Here is a 25,625-nt window from a genome sequence, read left to right as displayed (position 1 = left end):
TTATATATATTTTGGGTTTTTTTTTATATATATATATATATATATATATATTTATATATATATGTGTGTGTATATGTATATATATATATATATATATATATATATATGTATGTGTATATATATATATATATATGTATGTGTGTATGTATATATATATATATATATGTGTGTGTGTGTGTGTATATATATATATATATATATATATATATATAAATGTGTGTGTGTGTGTGTGTGTGTGTGTGTGATTATATATATATGTGTGTTTGTATGTGATTATATATATATATATATATATATATATATATATATATATATATATATATATATATATATATATAATGTATTTTTCACTTGGCCACTGGCTTTTCCCACAAGTTATCTTACTGGGTGAATCTTTTCACACAACAAAGAGGATCTCTTGTTCATCCTCACTTGTCCACTCTTCGCATGACACTGTGGTTGATAGGATTGTAATCCCTTTTAGGTACCTCTTTTCTGAGGATGTGTTCAGGGTTCTGCCGGAGGCCGATAAACCCACTAACAGAAAATCCTCTGGTAGAGATTTTATATCTGCCTCCACTCTTGCCATCCGGATCCTATATTTGTGGAGGTTCCTCTAGTTCTCTATTTTATGTAATCTGCTCCATGCTGTGTTGAAATATTCTTCTGATAAATATCACCTATCAGCAATTTTACTTGTCTGCTTTTGACACCTCCTCTGGCCTTTAAGTTGATATCAAACGATTTCTTAAAGACATCCTTCATATCCGGCCTCCCAGGAAGCCTATTCCACCTTCCTGGGACCCAGTTTTTTTATTGAAAAGTTGACTTGGGCTATTTTTGAATCTAATGCTTCAGCTCCCTTTAACATTGTACTTGGAAGAGTTTTCTTTTGGCTCTTACTTCTGTCAAGAGAGTGTCTTAAATTCAGGCTCTTATAGCTATTCCTAGTTTTTTAGATTTTCATCAAGAACAGGGTCTCTCTCCATACTTATCCTTGATATACAAGCTGGTGAATGAGCTGTCCCTTAATCAGTCTATTCATTTTTCTTCCTTTTTTCCTTCTCATTCTGCCAGTGCAGTTTCTTCACATCTTGGATTTGCATAGACAACTAGGATATTATTTAGATAAAGCTAAAGTTATTCATAAATCTGAGCAACTTTTTTGTTTCTTTTCATTTGAGCACATTTTGTTTGTTTATTTCTAAGTAAGCCTTCTCTTCCTGGATTTCTAAGGCTATTTCATTCTGTTATTCTTTTATTTGGAAATGTCTTTCCGCGTTTGTAAAGACGCATTCTTCTAAGGCAGTTGCCTCCTCTGGTGACTTTTCAAGGGTTTGGATACCAGTTACATGCTGGAGGCTGCTTCTTGGTCCTCTGTTCATATTTTCACTAAGCATTACAAGTTGGTGGTTGTTTCCAGGGCCAGAGGAGGTTTTGCAAGGGACTATTCTGCATTTGTTTTGTGGAGGGTTCCTCTGTGCCTTCCTCCTCCCAAGTTTCCTCCTTAAGTTTTTTACAACCACCTTTAGTAAAGAATACTGCAACAGTGATATGCAGTGAGCATAGTGCAGTTGTGTAAAATCTTACTCTTAACAGTAGATGTTCTTCTGTTCACTGTTGTAGCATTCAATCCCTCCCTCCTTCCCTCTCTGGCTTGACTCTTGCCCTGTGTTCTGTTTTCTCTCATTGCCAAGAGTCCCTTCTTCCTTATTTTTCCTTGTGGATGCACTTGTTCCTATTTGTCCCTGAGGGTATGCTATTCCTCCAAGGGCTTTTGAGTTCTGAATGTGTTCATTCATGGTCACCTTTCTGCACTATGTCATGAACAGGGAGTACCTATAATAGCTGAACCCTTTGGTGTACTGGTTGGATGTTGGGCTAACCTTGGCAGTAGATGCCTTAGGTGAAGAATACTGCAACATTGAAGAGAAGGACATCTGCTGTTATGGTATGATTTTATTCAACTATATGTTACACAGTTTCGCCCTGTTGAAGCACTTTATAGGTTTCTTTTTTGTACAGTTTTTGAGCATAATCACATTGCGTCACGCAGTACAATTATATTATATATAACTGATTAAAACTGAGGGAGTGGTCTGCTAGGTACTGCATCTTCAAATGATGCAGGGTGAGGGAAGGTGGATGGATTCACCAAACCGCAATAAACTTCTTTAATTCAGTCTAAGGGGATCTTGGGAGCAAAGAGACATAGGCTGTGTTACTGTTATGTTAAATGTGCGGTTTCTGTGTTAATGCAGATTAAATTATATATACCTGTTGTGGGCCTTAATTCTTTTGTATAGAGACAGTACTATAGGTGTTTTGGGGTGGTTTTGCTACTTTTTTGGCTTTGAGACTTCAGCAGCTAGTTAATTAGGGCCCTCAAAGAATATTGTTATACTTTCTAATTAATTAGATGGAGCTGATCCCATTTTTGGCATACTAACATATTTCTTGGGATCAAGGAATGAAGCATCAAACATGAAAAAATGACACCTCTGTCTGCTGGTAATCTGTTTCCTAAATTTAATAGCAGTATGTTTAATCTGAGAATTTATTGTAACCTAATGGGTTCATAAGCTGCAAACTCATTTTATTTTTGATCCTTTAAAACATAGGTGTAGTGAATACCATCTCCAAACTGGCAAAGGTTTGCACTCTTCGTCTGTCAACAGAAAAATTGTATTTCATTCTTTCTGATAAAGTTGCAAATGGAGGAGTGAGCATGTGGTGCGAGTTATCTCAGGTAAGCCCTGAATAAAAGATTTGGCTTGTAATTTTTTTTTGTTTGTTTGTTATTTTGAGAAGTTAAAAGGGCTGGCACTAGTAGCTTGTAGTGTTTACTGTCTTTTCTTCTAGAAATTAACTTTAAGGTTTACTTGAACCTGGTGCTAGCCCATATGACCAAATCCTCTGAGCTGATGCAGGTAAATCTCGCTATAACTGTTAGCTCTGGTGGTGTCGAAGGATAAAGCCTTAACTGTGACCTAGGTGACCTGAGTTTGATTAGTTTAGTGGGTATGTGCTGGAGCTGGCATTAGGGTGGGGAGGCAGAGAATGATGTCTCTATGCCAGCTCCACTCTCATCAGGGGAAGGATGTTTGAGCACATGCCTGGGTGACACATTCCTGTGGTTGAATCCCCACAGGATTGCCAGCTTTCGGGGGAGGGGGGTGCGGGGGTAGTGTTATCCTGACAGAAAGCGAGGAACACACAATATTGGGCACAGACTGTTGTGTTATGACCTTTCAGACAAAAATAAAAGCCTTTGGTGGCTGCCCAAATGATTGCCACTCACAGTCGGCTTTCACCACTGTATATGGGCAGCAGATGGGCAAGGAAGGGTATGGTGGTTAACAGGCAATGAGTGAAAAGGTTCCCGAAAATCCCTTTTATAACTTACTGCTGTTCTGCAGTATTTTAAGTAGTCTGTAAAATGTTTTTGTACAGTGTTTTAATGTTAGAACTGTTTGCTGTAACATATAGAAGTAATGTACAGTAGTGATATGTTTATTTTTAGCTCTGTTTAGAAGTGTCTTTGTGCTTGGCATCATATTTTATTATTGGTCTGTAGTGTCACTTTGTTGTAGTACTCATTGTTATAGAATGTTTTAGTTCACATCTTATCCCATTCCCAGAAGACACCTTGGTTATCCATGAGTACGGCTCATTTCTAAGTGTTCTAGTTTGAGAGCATTTCCTGAGCCTTGTTTGAAATGTTTATACTTATAAAATGAAAAGATATGGTAGCTTCATGAGCCGATGGGTAGTAGTTCCTGTTTGGTAACCCTCAAAGTTGAAGTGCATATAATTTATTTTAGTTAACAACAAAGATGTGTTTTTTTTGTTATCACTTATTCATCCAAAAAGGAGGCATTTTAAATGATATATTACTGAAAATTAACTTTTAAAATTCCCACGTACACACACACTGCTGCACGAATGCCTGCAAATGTTCTGGCTTAATTAGATGTTATTGTGTGGGTAACCCTTAGTTATTTAATTAATTGATAAACAAATGGAAGCACTTTGTGTTAAACTTAATTTCCTTAATGGTTTAGCAGTTAACTAATTAGTTGTGGTTATTTATCAATTTGGAGTTCATTTCACCCACTTATCTTTAACAGAAAAAATGGAGCTTTGAGCCATTTACAGAAACAATGGCTTTTTTGTGTGCTCCCCTCTACCCCCATCATAAACTTGATGCCAGTGGTCCCTATCATGAAAATGTTATGGCAGGAGTTCATGTTACTTCCATATGCACACAGGACTTTTAAAATGCAAATTTCAGAAACTTATAAGAAAAATACTTTCTTTTTTGGTGACTAATTAATCACACAATAAATATACAATCTATTTACAAGTATGTGCTTCTTTTAAAGTACAAAATAAAATCTTTACAATTGATTTTTAAGGTCACTTAGCCAGTAAAACCTTCCCTGAGTTCCAGATGTACTCTGTTCCCATAATGCAACACACATCCCCTCTCTCTGCAGGTCTTGCTTGTCACATGAGAGTATTGGTTGCTAAGAAAATGGCTGCAGACTGCCTTACTGAAAGGTCTTTTTTGAGATGTCTGGCTTGAGTAAATGTTTTTTTTTTTTTTTTTTGCTTATTTCATTCACTCTTGTCGTGCATTTATCTCCTGTGTTGTTCAGTTTTTTGAAGGATAAATGCATTTATTTATTCCCTCAGTACTGGGCATAAGCCTGCCATTTTGTTTTTCTGGCGATATCATCGCCTTTATGTAGGAAAGGCACTTGAAGTATGGCCTACTCCATTCTACACCAGAGATCCATGATAATGGTGGGTTGAGTGCATATGCCTCCTTCTGGCCAATGTGCACCCACCATAAAGCCCAGCAGCCCTCTTTCAGTAAGCTAAATTGTTATCTACTGATATTGATTGTTGTGAATTGATGAACCCATCTGCATAAGGTTCTGGTATTTATTTTTGTTTTAGAACTGTAACTTACTAGAAATGTATCTATTTCTTAGTGTAATGCACGAGCAAGCTCATCTTGCTTTATGATAATCTGCTTTTTCTCATCATTTCCTTCTGTCTCTTGCCTCCTCAAGTTACCTGCCCATCTTGTGTATCCTGCAGTAAAGTATAGGAACCTAAAGGACCTTCCATTTATCGGAGGCTCACTTTGCTGAATAAGCTGCCCTTCAATCCCTCTCTAAAGGACACCAGCAGAGTATGTTTGTGGACTAATTTCTTGACAGAAAGTCTTTCTACTGTGGTTCCTCTACTACATAGGTTAGAGAAAGCCCTGAGCTAGGACAGCCAGCAGCCCCCCTGCTTCACCTTAGTCACTGTCTTCACACCCGCTTTTTTAAACTAAAGGTAATTTACTCCCTGTCTCGCCAGCCTTCCTTGTAGAACTCAAACTCCCTCTCTTACCTAGCCTGCAATTTATCAGACCTGCCTACTAGGGGGCGACCTTACCTATTTCTCTCTTATCTGTCTCCTAGCCTCAGACATTCACAATAATTAGTTTCCTGCTGTCCCTTTCCTTATAACTAGTCATCCAACTTTACCCTCTACTTCTTCTGTCCTTACCCACCCTTTCTAGGTTTATTTTCTCTCTATCCTTTTCCCTTATCTGGCTTCCTAAACTCACCTTTGGAGTCAATCTTGCTGATTGTTTCCTGATTACTGCTTCTGGATTTGTACTTCTGGATTTGTACCTGCTCCGTTCGCCCTGCGGGCTCACTCCGCTCCCCTCCCTACCCCCAATTCCCACCCACCCCCAGGGGTCCTACTCTTATACTACCTTAACCACACCTCTTCCTTTCTCCAATTAAACCTAGACAAGGATAACCACACCTCTTCCCTTCCGACTTATCCCAACACACTTTGCACTTTTATATCTCTCTGACCCAATTTCTCCATACACATCCTTAACATACCTTCACCTGCTCACTCCTCTATCCTCATTCTTTATTTCTCACAAACTTTACCTATATACATCCAATAACTTTTGTAAAATGTATAAACCACCTACTACACCTTACATCATACTTTTACTGACACCACTAATACTATTCTCTTTTACCCTATCATATGTACTCACCACCTATGAATATCCCCTGTATCCTAAACTTCACTACCCTAACAAGGAAACCAATGCTCTATTGCTACCACTGCGTCTTAGCCATGCTAATATAACATCTTCACCCAACTACCTACTTGCAAAGTATCACATAATAACACATATCAAATATAACATAATCAATTTCAGTAAAAATCCATTTTTATATAACAAAATCAGTAACCCTAGCTATATAGGACTACTACTCTCTTTAAAAGATGGAGATATCCATCCTAACCCAGGTCCAAATAAAACATCTCCTACTCTCCCCAACCAAAATTACTACCCTATTAATTCCCCTAATAAATAACCTAACTCTCTCAAACTAGCCCATCTCAATATAAGTAGCAAAAACAACAAAGTATCCCAACTCCAAGCCCTAGTAGAACTATATGCCTTTGATATTTTATTTTATTTATTTATTTTTTTATTTTACATTTGTTGACCGGGCTAGTCTAACTGGATATATGTCCATTTTCAGTAGAGGCCCGGGGAGAAACGCTCCAAACTAACTACAGTTATAACAAGGTTAAAGATTACCATAAATTAGCTAACAAACAGTACTTAACTAGGTAGTAAATAACAGTAAAATAGTAAATAGCAATTAAATCAAATATGTTATGTTGTGCATAAATGACAAAAAACAGAAAATTGAACGTGACTTTTCAGATGAGAAAAATACTTAGATGTTACAGTAGTTTTACTGTTAACTTTTCGTTTCAGCTAAACAATCATATCTTGATTAGTACATAAACAAGGAAGTGTTATACACAAGGAAGTGTTAGAAACAGAGGTGAAAATCTAATCAGGGTTAGTACAAGGGCATAGCCAGTGTGTTTTAAGGTGTAATTTGAGTTTTTGTTTGAAGAGGTGTAGGGAAGGAAGTAATGTAAGTTCACTAGGTAGAAGGTTCCAGTTTTTGCAAACTGTGTTCGAAAAGAGAGTCACCTGCCAAGTTGTTGGACATGTTTATGCTAACTAATAGTTTATTCGAAGAGCGTAAGGTATTGAGATTTTTATAGGGGATTATAAGGTTGGAGAGAATTGGAGGTTTGTTTGGATCATAGAGGATCTTATGGGCTATGGTAAGTTGGTTAAATTGAAGCTGATTCTGTAGTTCAAGCCATCCAAGTTGTTTTAGATTGTGACAGTGATGGGTTCTGAAGGGGTTACCAGAGACAAATCGGACAATGTTATTATAGGAGCTTGCTAGTTTGAGCAAATTGGTTTTAGTTAGGTTAGTGTAGATTGGTGAGGCATAGAACAGTATGGAGATTAGAAGAGATTGGGCAATAGTAGTTCTAGTTGTAGAGGTGAGGAAGGGTCTAATCCTATATAGGGAGCCCAGTCTTCTGTTAACTTTTTTTATAGTGTTGTTAATGTGAATGTCAAAGTTAAGGTTGTTATCTATTGTAATTCCAAGGAGTTTAGTGTAGGATTCTGGTGAAATGAGGATACCATTATTAGAGATGACTGAGAAGTCAAGTAGTGTAGACTTGCAGGTAGGAGGGAAGAGTAAGAGTTTGTTTTTTGGGGGGTTCAAGAAGAGACAACGCTTTAAAAACCATGATTACTATGTTAAACACCTTCTGAGTTATGGATTGTAGTTCAGAAGAAGATTTAGCTCTACAGATGAGTGTAGAATCATCTGCATATTGTATGCAAGTAGCTTGTGGAATAGCTACATGCAGATCATTTATAAAAAAAATAACGGGTCTAGAATTGATCCCTGGGGGACACCCAAGGTGACAGGCAGGAAGGATGATAGATTATTTTCCCAGAGCACTGCTTGCTGCCTATTGCTGAGATAGGAGGAGAACCATTGCATAGCTAGCGAGTCAAAAGAAAGTAACTTTAGTATATTTAAAAGCAAAGGGTGGTTCACCATGTCAAAAACTTTTGAAAGATCTAAGAAGAGAGCTGAGGAGAGAGTATTATTGTTGCGGTTTCTGTTGATAGAGTCAGTGAAGGAAAGAAGGGCAGTAGTGGTGCTGTGGAATGGTCTAAAACCATGTTGGGCATTGACTAGTAAGTTATGCTGAATTAAATGGTTCAGTAACTGGTGATGAATGCCTTTTTCCATGATTTTAGCTAATGGGGATAATAAAGCTGTTGGTCGGTAGTTGGAGTAGTCGTTTGAGTTACCTCCTTTATGTAGAGGAATGATGTGAGGAATTTTCCATATGTCTGGGTTGGTTGCTTCATTTATGGTTCTATTTTTAAGAATTGATATGGGATAGGCTACAGCTGTAGCTGCTTTTTGCAAATATTCAGCTGGGATCTGGTCAGCAGAAGGAGTACAAGGCTTCAGTTTTTGGATGAGTTTGAGGATAAATTTGGTAGAGATGGGTTGTAATTTTGAAACTGGGAATAGGGCTATTATTGGGGATAAGAAAGCTAGAGTTGTCAAGGGATAGTGGGTTGGCCAGGGATTGTATGGTCTCAGTAAAGAATGAGTTAAAAGTACTGGCGATTTCGCTTGGGGTTTTGAGATTAGTGTCTGTTGGACTTGGTGTACTGGAGTGCCCAGGGTTCATGAGTCTATTGATATTAGCCCAAAATTTCTGTGGATTATATTGCTGTGTTTTCTACATTTTATAGCAGAAGTTTTTTTTATCTAAGAGTATTGCTTTTTTTGTCGAGTTTCTCCGCTGTCTAAAAATTTGTTGGTCTGCTGTAAGTTTGGTAGTTCGCCACCTATCCCAAGTTTTGTTTCTGAGTAAGATTTTTTTGCCTGGTTTCTTTAGATAGCCAAGGAGCTGGTTTTGATCTAATTCAAATGGTATGCTTAGGTGCATGGTGGTCTAGGATAGTTAGGAATTTAGAGTTGAAGTATTTGACAGCATCTTCAAGTGGTAGTGTTCTTAGGGGAGACCAATTACAAGCAGTAAGTTCACTTTGGAATAGCTGTATGTTAAATTGTTTGTTGCTCCGAATTGAGCGATATATAGTGGGTTGGGTAAAATAATTTTTTCCCTAATTATGTAGGTGAGAGAATGGTCACTTACATCGTCTGGGAGGGTCCCTACTTTATAAGTTTGTTGAAAGTTATTTATAAGAATCCAGTCTAAGATAGTCTCTTTTTTATTTGGTTTGTTAATTCTACTGGGGGTGGTAATAGTTTGAGAGAAACCATGAAGGTTAATATGGGAAGTAAGATGGTCAGTATTGATGTTCTTCCAATCAATATTGAAGTCTCCTAGGATTATTGTTTCTTGAGGGAAGGATGATTTGACCCAGCAAAGTATATTCTCTAGTGTAGTGATGTTATTCCCAGGAGGTAAATAGACACAGATAATGTTTATGGATTTGTTAGAATTGATCTGTATTTTAGAAATGAGTATTTCAGCATTATTTTCCAAAGGAGGGTTGGAGGGTGAAGAGGTGATTACTAGGTCTTCTTTGAATAGGATTGCTACTCCTCCACCCTTTCTTTTGTTGCGGTCACATCTCAGTATGTTATAGCCTGGAGGTGTGATTTCATTATCATGGGGTCCAGGTTTCAATCATGTTTCAGTTAGGCAGAGGATGTCAAAGGAATATACATCCAGGAGTGCATGGAGGTGGGCCACTTTATTATTTAAGCTTCGGATATTGAGATGGGCAACTAGGAGTTTGTTGGGAAGTTTGGTAGGGGACAGTGAGGTGGTGGGATGTGGAGTTTGAGAGCTGGAGGTATAGACATTGGCTGGGCCTGGATTAGGGTGGATATCTCCATCTTTTAAGGATAGCCTTTTCAGTCTAAGTAATGGATTTTGTGTACTACTGATTAGATATAGAACTTTCCTGGTTATTGTATAATTATATTTGATGTGGGCTAGTCTATGGTACTTTGAATTAAGGTAGCTTGGTGTGGACGTTATATTTATGTGCTGGTGAGGGGTATTAGGTGGTTGAATTATTGTTTGTTTATAAGGATAGTGAAGGTGAGAACAAGTTTGATGTGTAAGTGAGGTTAAGAGATAAGATGAGGTGAGAAAAAAATGAGACTAGAAAAGAGAAGAGCTTTGGTAGTAGTATATTTAGCTAATGTGAGCATAATGCTTGGTGAGGTAATGGGAATTAAAAGAAAAATAGGTAGAACTGATAAGAAGTGAATTAAAGATATATGAGAAGGTTATGTTGCTTTAAGTCTGAGTTTGTGCTTGGTTTTGTGGGGGAAGGGTGTGTGTAGTAGGTGAGATTGATAGATCTGTTTTATTGGTTGCAATATCCTCTGTCTTACTGAAACTTGGCTAAAACCTACTACCAAAGACAACAAAATCCTTCCACCTGGATATAACATACTAAGACTTGACAGAGTAGCTAAGAAGGGTGGAGGAGTAGCTATTCTATTTAAATCAGGCCTACAGCTATCCACCTATAACTGCCAATTACCACTAGATACTAATGCTTAAATTCTCATCACCAAACTTCATATTAACAATGCTAAATCTATCAATATCATCTGTATGTATCTTCCTCCTGGCAATAACATTGCCACTATGGAACATATTCTTTGTTGGCTATCCCAACACTTACCCCAAGAAACCATAATCCTGGGAGATATGAACATTGACTGGAATTGCTACTGTAGCAACCTCCCTACAACCCATATTAACCTATATGGCTTCTCACAAACCATTACATACCCCACCAGGATCAATAAAGTTAGCCAAAAGTCAAGTATATTAGACTGGATTCTTATCAACAATCACCCCAATAACTATGACTCAGGAACCCTCCCTGATAATACAAGTGACCACTCACTAACCTATATTATTAGGCACAAAACCTTCTCTCCCAACTCAACATCTGTTAAAAATATCAGAACCAAAAAGAACTTTAACCCTGAGCTCTTTGAAAAAGAACTAATAACTTGTAATTGGTCTCCTTTAAAACATCTCCCTTTAGAAGAAGCCATCAATTACTTTAACTCTAACTTCCTAGCCATTCTTAACCAACATACACCAACCAGATCTATTAGAGTTAAAACCAAGTCTGCCCCATGGCTTTCTAAATTAACTAAACATAAAATGCATCTTAGAAACAAATATTGGGCAAAATGGAGAATGACTAAAAACCCAGCCGACCACCTAACCTTCAGACAACTAAGAAATGACACTAAGAAAGCTATACTCTCAGATAAACAAAATTACTACCTAAAATTCCAACAACCACATCAAAACAACCCTCATAAATTCTGGACTAGCGTTAACCAATTACTCCATCCAGGTAAATCGTCCACTCCTAACCCTCAAAATACTGACCATAATAACCCCATCAATACAGCCAACATATTTAATACCTATTTTACTAATACTATCCAAACTCTAGCTTCCCAGCTGTCACCCAATATATTTAATCTCCCTTCCTATAACTCTACCCCACCTCCTCCTTTTCATTTACAACCCATCCCAACTTCATATATTCTGACCCTATTACAAAAACTTAAACCTTGCTCTCCTTCTGCAGACCAACTACCTGCCGACTTCCTACGGCGATCAGCCAAAGCTATAGCTTATCCCATTTCTATTCTGATCAATAGGACTCTCACTGAAGGTCAAACACCCAGCCTATGGAAAGTATCTCATATCATACCTCTTCATAAAGGTGGACAATCCATTGAACTCTCGTCCTATTGCCCTTCTTTCACCTCTAGCAAAGATCATGGAGCAATGCATCCATAAGCAACTACTTGAACACTTAACCAAAAATAACTTACTTTCCAGCTGTCAACATGGTTTTAGACCCTCACATAGCACTACCACTGCCCTCCTGTCCTTTACAGATTGTATAAATAAAAAACGCAACCTTAATTACCTTTCCTCTGCACTCTTCATTGACCTGTCTAAAGCTTTTGACATGGTCAATCACCATATTCTCATAAACATACTCAGATCCCTCTCTTTAGATACACCTTCCATAAAATGGTTCCAGTCCTACCTCGATAATAGACCACAAGCAGTAATCTGGGATAAGACACTGTCTACCCTTCAACCAGTTACCATAGGTGTCCCTCAGAGGTCCATACTAGGGCCTCTTCTCTTTTCAATTTTCATCAATGACCTTCATCTAGCCATCCCCCAAGACACTTGCATACAATATGCTGATGACTCCACACTTTTATGTTCAGCCAAATCCAAATCTGAACTTCTCTCTCTTACCCAGAACACATTTAACATAGTTGAACAATGGTAACCAAACACAATCACTGGGTCCACACACCCAGTATAGACTAATGGCAACAAACAAAGAATCGTGCTGTAGGTAACAATAAAGGCTGTCCTCCACCTATACATATGAAAGAAGACGAACTGACCAATAAATATTTCCAAAATCTTGCAAACTCTTTATTTGAACACACCGTCTCGATTTAAAACAGATTGAGCCCGCTTTTGTCTCCTATCGTGAGACTTCATCAGAATCAGAATTTATAGTTGAACCATGGTTTACACAGCGTTGCCTTCTTTTGAACCCTAATAAAACTAAACTTCTCCTCTTTACTCCAACTCAAAATTCCTCTCCATTGGATTTCTCAATTAAATCCACTAATGGTACCATTATATCACCAGACCCAACCACCAAACTTCTGGGCATTATCATAGATAACCTCAATTTTGACACCCATATCAATAATACAATAAAAACTGTCAACAAAAAACTGGGCTCCCTATAAAGAATTAGACCTTTCCTCTCCCCCACTGCTAGAACAACTATGGCACACACTCATCTAATCTCTACTCTCCTCTATGCATCACCAATTTTTACTAACCTTTCAGAAAAGAACCTTAACAAACTGGAAACTTCCTATAACAATATTGCTAGGTTTGCTACAGGTAACCCCTACAGAACCCACCATTGCATAAATATAAAACAGCTTGGATGGCTGGAAATACAAAACATGATTAAACTCCACCAACTAACCATTGCCCATAAAACCCTTTATAAACCTTCCTCTACTCCTATTCTATCCACCCTCATCACACCATATATAAATCTGAAATCCCTGCATTCCTCTCACAAAAACCTTGTACATACCTCTAAACTCAATAACAAGGCTGGAGAATCTCTCTTTTCTAATGCTATTGGAAAAACTTGGAATCTTCTCCCCAGTGATCTTTCCACTCTCCCCTCTCCCTCACTTTTTAAAAACAAACTGAAACTTTACCTAACAACACACTGGCTGTGCCCCTGTTCTAAACCAGACTAGGCATCTAGCCAACAAGATTTATCTAAATGTCTGCTACTATTGACTACATATGTACTATTTTATTTTCTTAACCTATAAATACCACCTTTTACACTACTCTAGAACAAATACATTTTCTTTACTAATAAACAAAGTTCTTTACTACTAAACAAGGTCTCTCTCTCTCTAGCCATACTATGCTCTGTCTCTCTAAATTCTCTTTACAGAAGATTTTTCTTGCTTCTATACTCTAGTTGCATATTTTACATAATTACTCTTTCATCACTTGTCCTTTATTGTATAATTACCTGCATTTCACACTGTTTTGTTATAATATTCTAGCTCTAAAGCTCTTTGTTTTGTCCTCTCTGATTTCCATATTATAACCTGCTAGAAGCATAGTACATAATGTATGCAGCTACATAGTTATCTTATTACATTTTATCCTTCCAAGGTTTTATTTTGTAATTTGCAATGCATATCTCAATATGTTTTATTCTTCTCCTAGTCCTATGTTAAAATGATTTTTAAGTTTTTTTTTCTCACTTAGTTTATCTTGGAGCTTTTCTCCCTGGGCCTCTACTGAAAATGGACATATATCCAGTTAGACTAGCCCGGTCAACAAATGTAAAATAAAATAAATAAAAATAAAATAAATACTGGATGGCCAGTGTCCATTTGCCCAGCTTGGATTACCTGTGATGGGTGTGTTGAGTGAAAGCTGATGGTAAAAACAGTCAACTTGCCAAGCATGAACTAATCATTGTTACACTCAATATATTGACAAGCCACAGTTTTGGAAGTGCATAACAATGGTAAGGAGGAGGCCATACATTCTGTGTATGCAGTACAGACAAGGTGGAAGGTCATTGCAGCAAAGCCATGTGGCTTGGGATCCAAGGTCTATTATTCATGGGGAGGACAGACTAGAAATGGTATGGGAATTGTGGGTGAGGGAGAGTCTTCAGAAGACTGTGAGGGATGTCATCAGAATTATTGATGCACAGTAGTCTTATTGTCGTGGGTCTAAAGTCAAGCTGAGATTATGAATACTGCACTGTGTCCCACAGCTTGGTTGTGATAGCAAAGAAAAGAGTGCATTCAGGCAACAGTTGCAGCACCTACTAGATAAAGTAGGACAGCATGAATTTGTGTTGATAATGGGGGACACAGATGTTCATATTGGAATAGACAGAGCAGGATATGAGGACTGCCTAGATTCACATGGTAGGGCAATATAAATAAACAAAACGAAGCCATTCTAGACTTTTATCTGACAATTGCTCGATGGTGGCCAGCACATGATTCAGCAAGAGAAATGATCACAAGATCCTATACAAGAGTGGCCAAGGCGCAACTCGGGTAGACTTGTAAGGAAAGAGCATTTGAGTAGAGTCAGAGATAGTGAAGCCATCCCTAGTGAAACAGTTGGTGCACACTATAAACCACTGTTAGCCACCGTCAGCTGCAAGCAGTGATCAGAGAAGGCTCTAAGGTCAAAGGAGATTAGGCTGAAGACCTGGAAGTTGATAGTGACAACACAAGAATTCAAGAAAACTCTCAAGGCTGTAGAACCTCAGGAATGAGTGATGATAGGTGGAGTTTAACAAGAATGGCAGTGTCTCAAACCAGCATGTTTAATGACTGCAGAACTGATGTGACAAAGCCAGGTATAGAGATAAGGTACATAATGAAAGCTAGTGGTGGGTGCAGAAGTCCAGGAAGTTATCAAAATAAAGGAGTGTGGGGGAAAAGTGGGAGACAGAAAAGATGGATCAGGCCAGGAAGGAATACTGGTCCCCAGAGAAAACCACACAGAAGATGTACTGCCCCGGACACAACCTAAAATGAAAGAGGAAGAAGAGCCCATCCTGAAGAAGTAAGAACAGCACTAAGGAAAATGAAGTCAGGGAAAGCAGTTGGTTCAGATGAGGTCACTGCAGATATGATTGCGATGTTGTGTGACCCAAGGGAGAGATTACTCCTGAAGGTACTCTTAGCAGTATGGAGAGAGAAAGGAATAGCTCAGGTGACTAGAAAAATAAGTTTTCTTGTGCCAGTGTACAATAACAAAGGAGATGTTCACAACTGTGGGCAGTACAGAGGTACCAAATCCCTGTCACACTACTTGAATGTACTGCAGCTGGTTTATAAATGCACAGAGTAGTAAAAGGTATGATGGGAGATGAGCAGATCAGGATGCAGCATGCACTGTTTGCCATGAGACAGATAGCTGAGAAGAAGCTAGAGTTGAGGAAAAAGTGTAACTGGCCATTCCTAGACTTGGAGAAATCACATGACAAGGTCCCAAGAATACTGATCTGAGCAGTCCTGCAATGGTTTAAAGTCCCATAAACAATGGTAGAATTAGTGCAAACTATGTTCAAGGTCCCATAGACACAAGTTTGAACAGTGTCTGGACTCCGAGTTATTCTCCGCAAGAGTAGCTCCCTGCTGTTTGTACTGGTGATGGAGTGCATTAGCAAACAGGTTGGAGGGAACAGATTAGCAAAACTGCTCTATGCAGTTGATGTGGCACTACAAGCAGACTGTGAAATGGAACTTCACCAAATGATAGGGAATAGGATGTAAAATTGAAGGCACATGGGATGAAACTGTGTACATATAACACAGTAGTTATGGCAGCAAATGGACAAATAAGAAGATTCTGAAAAGTGAGGTGGAAGTAAAAAATAGTGGAATGGTCTTAACAGTTTAAAGTATCTGTGAGGGGGTGGTCAAGGAGGAGGGAAGTCTGAATGAGGAAATCAAAGGTAGAATCAGAGGAGCTGCAGCCAAGTGGCAATACAGTGCCAGGTTAGTGTGTGTCAGAAGAATGTCAAAGTAGCTGAAAAGGAACGTGTACAAAACAGTGGTGCAACCAGTACTTTATGGTACAGAAACCTGGACAGTAAATAGGTTCATAGGTTAGTACAAGGCTAACTGCTCTTGCGAGCCATTGTAAGCCTAGCCAATTATCCATTGTGAGACTCAAACCCTGTACCTTGTGCTTGTAAGACAAACACCTTAACCGTTAGGCCACCATCCCAACCGCTAAAAGCAGACAACTGAGAAAGTTTGAAGTGATTTAGATGAAGTGTTTAAATTTTTAGATGAACACACTGGGGCAGATGAAGAAATTATGACATCAGAGTAGAAGCCATAACAGTTCTATTTTTAGCAAAAGTAAAAAAATAACAAAAAAAAAAAAACATTACTTTTGCAGGAAAGCAGAAGACAATGTGGTAAAGAAGATTTGGGAGTTATAGGAAGAAGGCAAGAGGGAACGAGGACATTCAGCAAAAAGTTGGATGAATTGCATGAGAAAAGACCTGTGACAGTCAGGCATGACTGTTAAAGAATAGAGGAGCATGTCAGTGAATAGAGATAGGTGGCAACAGTTGATGTGGGAAATGGGGAAAAGGGGGGGTTGATGATGATGATGAAGAAAAAAGCTGAAACTTAAAGGATGGTGAAATAAGGGAATATCCAAGCTCCAGTGGGAAATAAGATGTTAGAAATGGTAAAACAATATCTCCAGGAAAAGGAGGGTGATAGAGTTAGATTGCAACAGACGGCCATGAAGGAGCTGTACTGTGCTGGTAGTCCAAGGCAGTTTGGGCACTAGCAGGAAGATTAAGACAGCAGAAAATATATATATAGAGAGACAGACATATTTCAGATTCAAAAAGAGAGTTCTAGTAAGGTAGTACAATCTGTACAACAAATAACTGAGGTCTTCAGAAAATATTTTGAGAAATTAAATTGTACAGAAGTGAAACTCGGTGATCTAGAATGGAAAGTAAGGAAATATCTGATGGGGTCCCCCCCCCCTAAATTAACAAGTGAACAAAGGGCAATATTAATAAGAGAAATAAAGGGGAAGTAAAAGCACCACTGGAATGACAAGGCAGTAAATATGTCACCTGGGATCAATGGAATGTCCCTTGAAGGTTAGGAAGGGACAGGTTAGTGAAAATGTGGGCTAAACTGATGCATGACTGACTACTGAAGAATAGGTGATAATTACAAACAAAGAGAGAGCTTGAAACTTCAGTATCTAATACAAATTGTGTAATGTATAAAAGAAAGGAAATAATGAAGGTAATAAACAACTGTCTGTGAATAGACGATTACCTGACCGCATTACATCAATGAAAAGATAGCATACAAACAAGATAAAAAAGTTTGAGAACGAATTATAAATGGAAGACTAGATGTCCTTCCACATCACTGTTGCAGTATTCTATATTAAAGAGATTCCCTGCCAAGGGTCGCCCAACGTCCAATCAGTATACCAAAGCCTTAGGATTTTACAGACATCCTATGCCACACGTATGCTCCCTGCTCAAGGCATAGGACCTAAAGGAGATATACGGCCATACATACCTTAGAACTTTTTGCCATCAGTCCGAATGCTATCATTAATCATCAGTTTGAATGCTCCTCCTTCTGTGCTGTTTACCAGGCCATGTTTCAGATAAGTGCCCTGTTGGGGTTTCTTCTTATTTTTTCTTCCTTTTAAGTTTTTGTGAGTTTACATGTCATCCAGAAAGGGAAAATGTCAGTCTGTGAGGTAGATCCCCATAAATATCATCATGAGCAGTGTCTCTCCTGTTTGGGTGCTTCTATCGACAATACAAATTGCTGCCAAGCATTTTCCCCTAAGACCCTATGTAGTCATGTCTTCACCTAGTCCATTTACCTGGAGAATCAAAGTCTTAAGTTGTTGGAGTGGGGTACTATGACAGAATCTTCCATCCCAAAGATCATCCACCTGCCAAGAAAAAGACCAAAAGAGTCCGGGCTGCTGTCCTGCTTCCCCCCAGACATCTCTTTCAAGGCTGCTGAAAGCCCAGAGGATCAGCTGGTTGCTATGTCTGATTCCACTGCCGCAACCACATCAGAAGCTGGCATGGATCTGACTTCTCGCACATCCTTGAAGGCTCCTCACATGTCTGTGCTGGATGTTGAGGGGGATCCTTGGCTGATCCTTTCAGTTGAACCGAGGAGGATTCTGCAGATATTTGCTCGAGAGGAGATTCCTACTACGTTAGTTAAATGTTGGTAAGGGTCTGAACTTCTTATGGTGTTTTGGGCGGACGTCCCTCAAACAAACAAAAAAAAAAAAACAAAACAAAAAAAGAAGAATGTTTCAGTTTGGGTGTTTCTCACGACCATGCAAATTGTTGCTGCTGAAGATCCCCAAGAGTGAAGAGCAGGATTTTACCCAGGGGTTATTTAATGCATTGATGGTCTTGAAGCCTCCCCAAAGAGTTTCTGTACCTGCTCCCCCCTGTCCTCTACCTCACTCAAAAGGCCCGGAGAGCATGATGCCTTTAAAGAGGACTTGGATTATAGGAAGAGTCTTTGACATGTTCCTCTCAGATCCCTTCTACCTTGGATTATGGCTCTGAGGAGGAAGGCTGTATTAGCCCAGAGTCTCCATTTGAAAAACTCTCCTTTAGGGATGCTATTTCTCGTGTGATGGAATTTTCTAAATGGGACTGTTCTGACATTCAAAAAAGATAGGATTCCTGTAATCCCTCTGCTGTCCCCTCCTACTATGGCTGTCCTTTTAGATACCTTTTCAGCAGTTTTCATGGCCCCGGATTCTCAACCTCCAGCTCCTAAGAAGCCTGACAGGTTTTATAGGGTGCCTGAGGAGTGTAAGTTTCTCTGCAAATGTCCTTCCGCTGACCCTTCTGTATTGTCTCTCTTCTGGCAAACCCTGCTAAGCTTTTTTGAGATGCTACTCTTGGCTTCATCTCCAGCTTTTGCCTAATGATATTAAGGCTAAACTGTTCGATGCTACTCTTGATAATAACTTGTTGGCTCTGCGACTGCTGAGTCTTTAAGTCTCTGCAGGATAAGGGCAAGGCCTTGCAGGAATTAAAACATATTTTTGTTTCTCCTGTTCCTAAGTTCTAGAGGAATTATCCTCTAAATCTGCTTTTGTTCACAGACAGCATCATCCTCCTCCCCAAGGCAAGGGTTCGGGGGGGGAGGAGGCTCCTGCTAAGCCTACTCATGTTCCCACTTCTCAAAAACCTCAAAACAAGTCAGGTTTTGTCTGACAGTTTGCTTACCCCTTTCCTGAGGTAGGGTCCCTTATCTCTTCATCTTTCCCTGTCCCTTCCCAGTTGGTTAAAGATCACACAAGACACTTTGATGGACAATGGAAAGAAGCAAAGATACATTATGTTGTGGAAATCCTTTCTTCCCTTTTGTGCATCCCTGAATCTCCACAGGAACAGATTCCTTTCTTCACAGAACTACTTCAAGACCTTTTGTCTCAAGGCACCATTCAAGCTGTGCCCCCTTCCCAGCAGGGGAAGAGGGATTAATTCAAGAATGTTTCTGGTTCCCAGGAAGGAAGGCACCTGGAGACCCATTCTAGACCTCTTAGCTGAACACCTTTTTGAGGATCCCTTCCTTTCAGATGCTATCCCTTCAGATCCAGTTTGCTGTTCTTCTTCCTGGTCTACCTGGCTGTCAGGGATGCTTATCTTCTCATCCAAAGTCATCCCCTTTTCAGGAAGTTTTTGCCTTTCTCGGTTTCTTCCTTGCATTTCAGCTCTCTGCTTTGCACTTTGGCCTTTCTACTGCCTCAAGGGTTTTCACCAAATGCCTTGCTCCTATGATTGCTTTTTGCAGAATGGAGATTGGGGGGGGGGTTCAGATCTTTCATTACCTGGATGACCTACTCATTCAGGCTTCCGACTCTGAGACCTTGTTTCAACACCTCCACTATACTATTTGTCTCTTGGAAAGCCTAGGGTTTACAATAAACTTCCAAAAATCAGTCTTGGTTCCTTCTCAGGTTCATCTGTTTTTCAGTTGCAGGGTTCAGACCATCCCTGTGCTGGCTTCCCTGCCTCCTCCCAAGGCTCATTCTCTAATCGCCTTTTTTTCAGTCCCTTCTTCTTGGGTTTTAATTACAGCCAGGGAGTTTCTAAGGGCACTAGGTTTCATGGCTTCCACCATTCATCTTGTTTAATTGCTACGCTACCTCTAGCCATGCTTCATTTGAGAACTTCACTGGTTTCTAAAGTCGGTATGGCTTCAACACTGTCATCCTCTAGATTTTCTAGGCTCTCTCCTTCCATGCCTCAAGCTCTAGCTTCAATGGTGGATTCATCAGCTGTTTCTCAACGCAGGACTTTCTTTTCAACCCCCAGTCCTCCCTCAGGAACTTTTTTTGGATGCCTAAGACACAGGATTGGGAGACTCTGTCGGTCCCCTCAAGCTCCAGGTCCTGTGGCCCATTCATCAGAGATCAGACCATGTTAATATCAAGGATATGAGCTCACCTTTTCACCCTTTAGACCTTTCATTCCCTTTTCTTCCAGGGCCTGTCAAAACCTTTGCAGACAATAGCACACTGATGTAGTATATCAACAGGCAGGGGAGGACATGGTCCTAGCTTCTTTCCAAGTTGGCTGTTGAAGTTTGGGAGTTAGCTGTCCAGTATCAAGTAATTTTTCAGGCTGTATTCATTCCTTAAGAGCAAAATATAGTGACTGACTCTTTGAGCGGGTCCAAAACACAGGCTCTTGAATGGATGTTTCACAGAGATGTGTTTCTGTGCATTGTCCATCAGTGGGGCACTCCTCATGTAGATATTTTTGCCTCCCCTTTAAACAGATAATCTCCTCTTTCTTTGCATCAGATTCCCAAGTCCTCTGGCCTGGAAGGTAGATGCCTTCTCTTTTTCTTGTAAGGGGATGTTCCTGTACACATTCATAGCCTAGTACCTACCTATGAACCTATCGGCCCAAGGGCCTAAGTAAGCCTAGCCAACAAGGTCCCCTGGCTTACGCCACCTAAGAAAGTTAATTTCCTGTGCCCCTGTCAAGCAGAGCCACAGAAGTGATCCCCGGGGTGTATTTGCTATTTCCCATCCACTCATCAAGATTTTTATTGAAGAGTGTTAATGAGGAACTTTGCTTAACATAGATGGGTGGCTTGTTCCAGAGTATAGGAAGTCTCTGGGACAGGAATCTATCCCTCCAGCATGTCCTGTTTACTGTGGTGATGAGGTTTAGGTTCCTAGAGCGTGTAGCTCAGAGGTATTGGGATTTCTTAAGGTGTAGCATGTCCAACAGCTCTAGGTTTAACATAGCTTTATATGTTAGGCAGAGATCTCCTCGGAGTAGGCGATATGCTACAGAGTAAAGCTGGAGTTTTTTGAGACGGTCAGAGTAGGCCATCTGTTTGAGGCCAGTAATCCTCTTTGTGAGGTACTTCTGGGGCCTTTCCAGCTGCTGCAGATGTCTTGTGAGGCACATTCCAAAAGGGGCGTTGTACTCTATAATGGGTCTAATGAGTGCCGAGTAGAGGGGAACAATGACCTCTTTTTACCTGGATGAGAACCCTTTTATGATGAGGTGTGCCACATAGGATTTCCTGACTACTGTGGCGATGTGATTATCAAAGGAGAGACTACTGTCCACCTGGGTCCCAAGGTCTTTTATCACACATTTGACGTTAAGTAGACTGCCATTTATGTGGTAGTTCATGGGTACAGAGTTTTTACCAAAGGGGATGACGGTGCACTTTTTGGCATTGAGCTTGAGGCCATGCCTCTGACACCAGGCATCTGTCTCAGTGAGGCCCTTCTGTAGGATGTCCACATCATTTGGGGACTCTACTATGGCTCCTAGTTTGCAGTAATCTGTGAACTTCATTAGCCAGAGGCCTTCTGTGTTAGCCTGTACTTCAGAGAAGTAGATGCCAAACAGGAGAGGTCCCAGGACTGAACCCTGTGGTACTCCACTTGTCACTGGTTTGAAGTCAGATTTGGAGTCTGCAACTTTTACAGTGTGGGTTCTGTCAGTGAGCCAGTTGGCAACCCATCTTGTTGTTGTTTTTCTCTAAGCAACTTAGGAAAGTGAGTACAAAAACTGTTTTCCTCTAGGTAAAGAGGAAGGTTGAGTGCTGTAGTAATATGTAGCTTATTTAGTGCTAACAAGTTCTGAACAAGTGCTGAGCACGAATAAGCAAATTCAAGTACTAAAACTAAATCTGTACCTGGATCTTGTGGTAGATAGGCCACCTAGTGCTTACCACTCCCACTAATAAGCTAGAATGCTTCCCTCCAACACAGAAAGGCTTGGGGGCTCAGAAGCTAACACACAGTCTTGGATACAGCAAATCTGTATCTGGACTAGACTAGTTAAAGGAAAGGTGGGAAACGAGCGCAAATGCGGGCTTTTAAACCAGAAAGTTGAAAGAGATGTGAAAACTGCCCAAATGACCAATAAACTACAATTTCTGGGCCAGAAACCACTCTTGTGGTAGATAGGCTACCTATTGCTTACCACTCCCACTGATAAGCTAGAATACCACTCCCACTGATAAGCTAGAATGTTTCCCTCCAACACAGAAAGGCCTGGGGGGGCACAGAAGCTTACAAACACTCCTGGATACAGCAAATCTGTATCTGGACTAGACTAGTTACAGAAAAGGTGGGAAATGAGCGCAAACGCAGGCTTTTAAACCAGAAAGTTTAAAGAGATGGAAAAACTGTCCAAACGGCCAATAAACTCAAATTTCTGGTCCAGAAACCACTACTCTTGTGGTAGATAGGTTACCTAGTGCTTTCTACTCCCACTGATGAGCTAGAAGGCTTCCCTCCAACACAGAAAGGCTTTGGGGGCTCAGAAGCTTACAAACAGTCCTGTTTACAGCAAATCTGTATCTGGACTAAACTAGTTACAGGAAAGGCAGGAAACAAGCTTAGAATTTTTTTTTTGTTTGGAAAGGGAGAAAGGAGAAACAGAAGATAATTCAAAATTAAGGACCTAAGTGGCTTGCCCTTCCAAATGTTCTCTCTGTATTAGGTAGAATGAGCTAGTGACACTAGACTGGAATAGAGCTCAACAGATGGGACTGGTACGAGTGTCTGAAGTCAAAATATGATCTCCCTGTACTTGGTTGAGTGAGCAAATGAGATAGCCCCTAAAGGAGTGTTCAAACACAAATTTACAGGAGGGGTGCAGTTCCAAAGCCACCAGGATTAATACCAGAACAAAAACAGGGAGGGTGGGCAGGAAACTAACTGCAGAGACAGAGAGAGACCACAGTATTCTATGAAGCAATTAAATAGAAAAATAAATAACTACAAAGAGACACAGACCAATGAAACAATTAAATACACAGAAAAATAAAATGCAGTACAATCTTTAACACTGCAAATTTGTACTTAACTCGGCTAGTAATGCAGTTGATTGTAGGTATGTAGCAGAAGCTAAACAACTCGGACATTAAGAGAGAAAGTAAGTGTACTGTGGATGCTGTATGTGGGTAAAATTTAAATGAACCATTCCATTTGTTTCTGTATAAGTTTGTGTGTGTGTGTAATTTAAACTAGTCATTCTGTTCATATGAAAGTGTGTGTGTGTGTGGGGGGGGGTGTAAGAAAGAAGCTGTGCGTGTATAATTTAAATTGTTTGCTGCTGTATGAGAGAGAAGGTGTTTATGTTGCTCTCTCAGAACAGAGAGAAGGTAGGTGGTGTGCATGTGTGTTTAACATGCCTCTCAAGTGTCCAGATTTAGCCTCATAGCTTTGGTCTGTTGCTCATAAAATGTGTGGTTTTCTGGCAAATCACAGAGGATTGAGGTCACCATTCATATCCTTCAGAAAATGCATACTAACATAAATCCTGTTACTCTAACAACTTTCTAAGTTAAAAAGAGCAATATTTAAAATCTGTTCCCAGTTTTGGGCCATTGCATCCTCATTAGTTTAGGCTTTGTCCAGATTTCTTGCACTAAAAGGTTGAAAGGCATGCATACATCTCAACTGTCTGGATTTTTGCAGAATGTCCAGATTTTTGCCTCATATTTTTGGCCTATTCCTCATAAAATGTATGCTTTTTCTGACAAATACTGAGGATTGAAATAATTTTATACATTTGAGTTTCAATCTTAATTTTCTTCAGAAAATGCATGCTAAAACAAATAGTAACTTTCTATGTCTATAAGAGCAATGCTTAAAATCTGTCCCTATTTTTGGGCCTTTATCCCTCCATTATTTTAGGCTTTGTCCAGATTTATTGTGCTAAGAGGTTGAAGGGTATGGAGGAAATATAAATATTGGCCTGGAGGAGGGTTAATAATTTAACTTGTTCAGGCACTTGTTTACAGGGGACAAGAGCCTGAATCCTCTACACCAGTTTCCAGACTGCTGACGGAATTGAGTTTGAGTTTCAGTGAATTGTCATGGGATTAGCAATTTCAGTGTATTTTCATGGAATCGTGAGTTTCAAGGGCAGAGAAGTTTACTGTTACTCATGCTAAGTCTGTTTTCAATGTGCAGCTGTTTTGATTAGCAAATGACAGTCACTGTGCTGTAGAATTTGAAAGCAGTGTTAGTAGCATAATTGCCTTTGGTGCAGAAGGATGTAGATTCCACTCCCATGGAATTCTGATATTGCAGTGCCCTTTCGATTACTGATTATTTGGTGCATTTAAGGGGGGATAGGGGTTATGCAATCCTGAGTGTGTCCTCCTTTGTATGAGATGCCTAGTAACAGGCAAAAAACACGCTCACCCAGAGGTTCCTGGACTTTAACACAGATGCTCTGGAACAAATAGTCTGCACCCCCACTAAAGGCTCTAATGCCCTGGATATAGTACTCACCAACATGGGGGGGGGGTCACTGTTCTTTCCCATGTGCGGTGCCCTCCCTGGTTAGGTCAGAGACCACAAGTCGGTCTCATTTGAAGTAACTACTGGAATGGACAGCAGCACAAGAACAAAAATTATAAAAAAAACTTTACCAAAGCTATTTGCAGTCTACTAAATGATGGTATAAAAAGCTTCATACCACCCTCAATCATAGACATCACTGATCACTATGCAGAAGTGTACACAAATGCCCTGTACAAACACTTAAGCAACTGCATAAACTCTGCTGCTGTACCTGACTGGATCAAAACCAGGTCTTCTCGTAAAAACAAGCCACCAGAGGAAGAAACTGTTGTCCAAAAGCAAGATGGGTATCACTCTGCAGAAGGAGTGCCCTCCTAAGCCTAAACAAGAAAATCAGAAGTCTTGTAAAGTCTTCTAAAGCAAAGTATGAAACTAAAATTGCATCCCTAGCCAAGGATAATTATAAGGCATTTTTTAACTATGTCTGAAGTCTAAACGGGAATGCCCAGCTGTGTGCTGAACTGGTTGTAGATGGGATCACTCGTACTACTAATGACTGGCATTATAAATTGTTTAAGGCCTATATGGCCAAGAATATCACCCCAAGAGGTCTCAGGATTCGTACACAACCCTTAGTAAGAAACCCTGACGAGATTTTACTCAAAAGCATGGGCCGATGCACAACACAAAGCCAC

The 25,625-nt window shown here is 39.8% G+C and overlaps 1 protein-coding gene across 5 annotated transcripts in view; it reads left to right on the top strand.

Moving 5' to 3' along the window:
- Window positions 1-25,625, top strand: part of HUS1 (HUS1 checkpoint clamp component) — a 977,322-nt gene that overhangs the window by 290,452 nt on the left and 661,245 nt on the right. For all 5 annotated transcript variants that reach the window (XM_044064892.1, XM_044064889.1, XM_044064888.1 and 2 more), the window contains exon 2: window positions 2,622-2,749. In XM_044064892.1, coding sequence (XP_043920827.1) covers window positions 2,622-2,749 — 128 coding nt within the window. The remainder of the gene's footprint in view (window positions 1-2,621; window positions 2,750-25,625) is intronic.

The sequence above is a fragment of the Protopterus annectens genome, chromosome 3.part0 (assembly GCF_019279795.1).
Source record: "Protopterus annectens isolate FY-2018-M chromosome 3.part0, PAN1.0, whole genome shotgun sequence".
Lineage (NCBI taxonomy): Eukaryota > Metazoa > Chordata > Ceratodontiformes > Protopteridae > Protopterus > Protopterus annectens.
The sequence above is the reverse complement of the archived record's forward strand: the minus strand, read 5'-3'. Positions and strand labels throughout refer to the sequence as shown.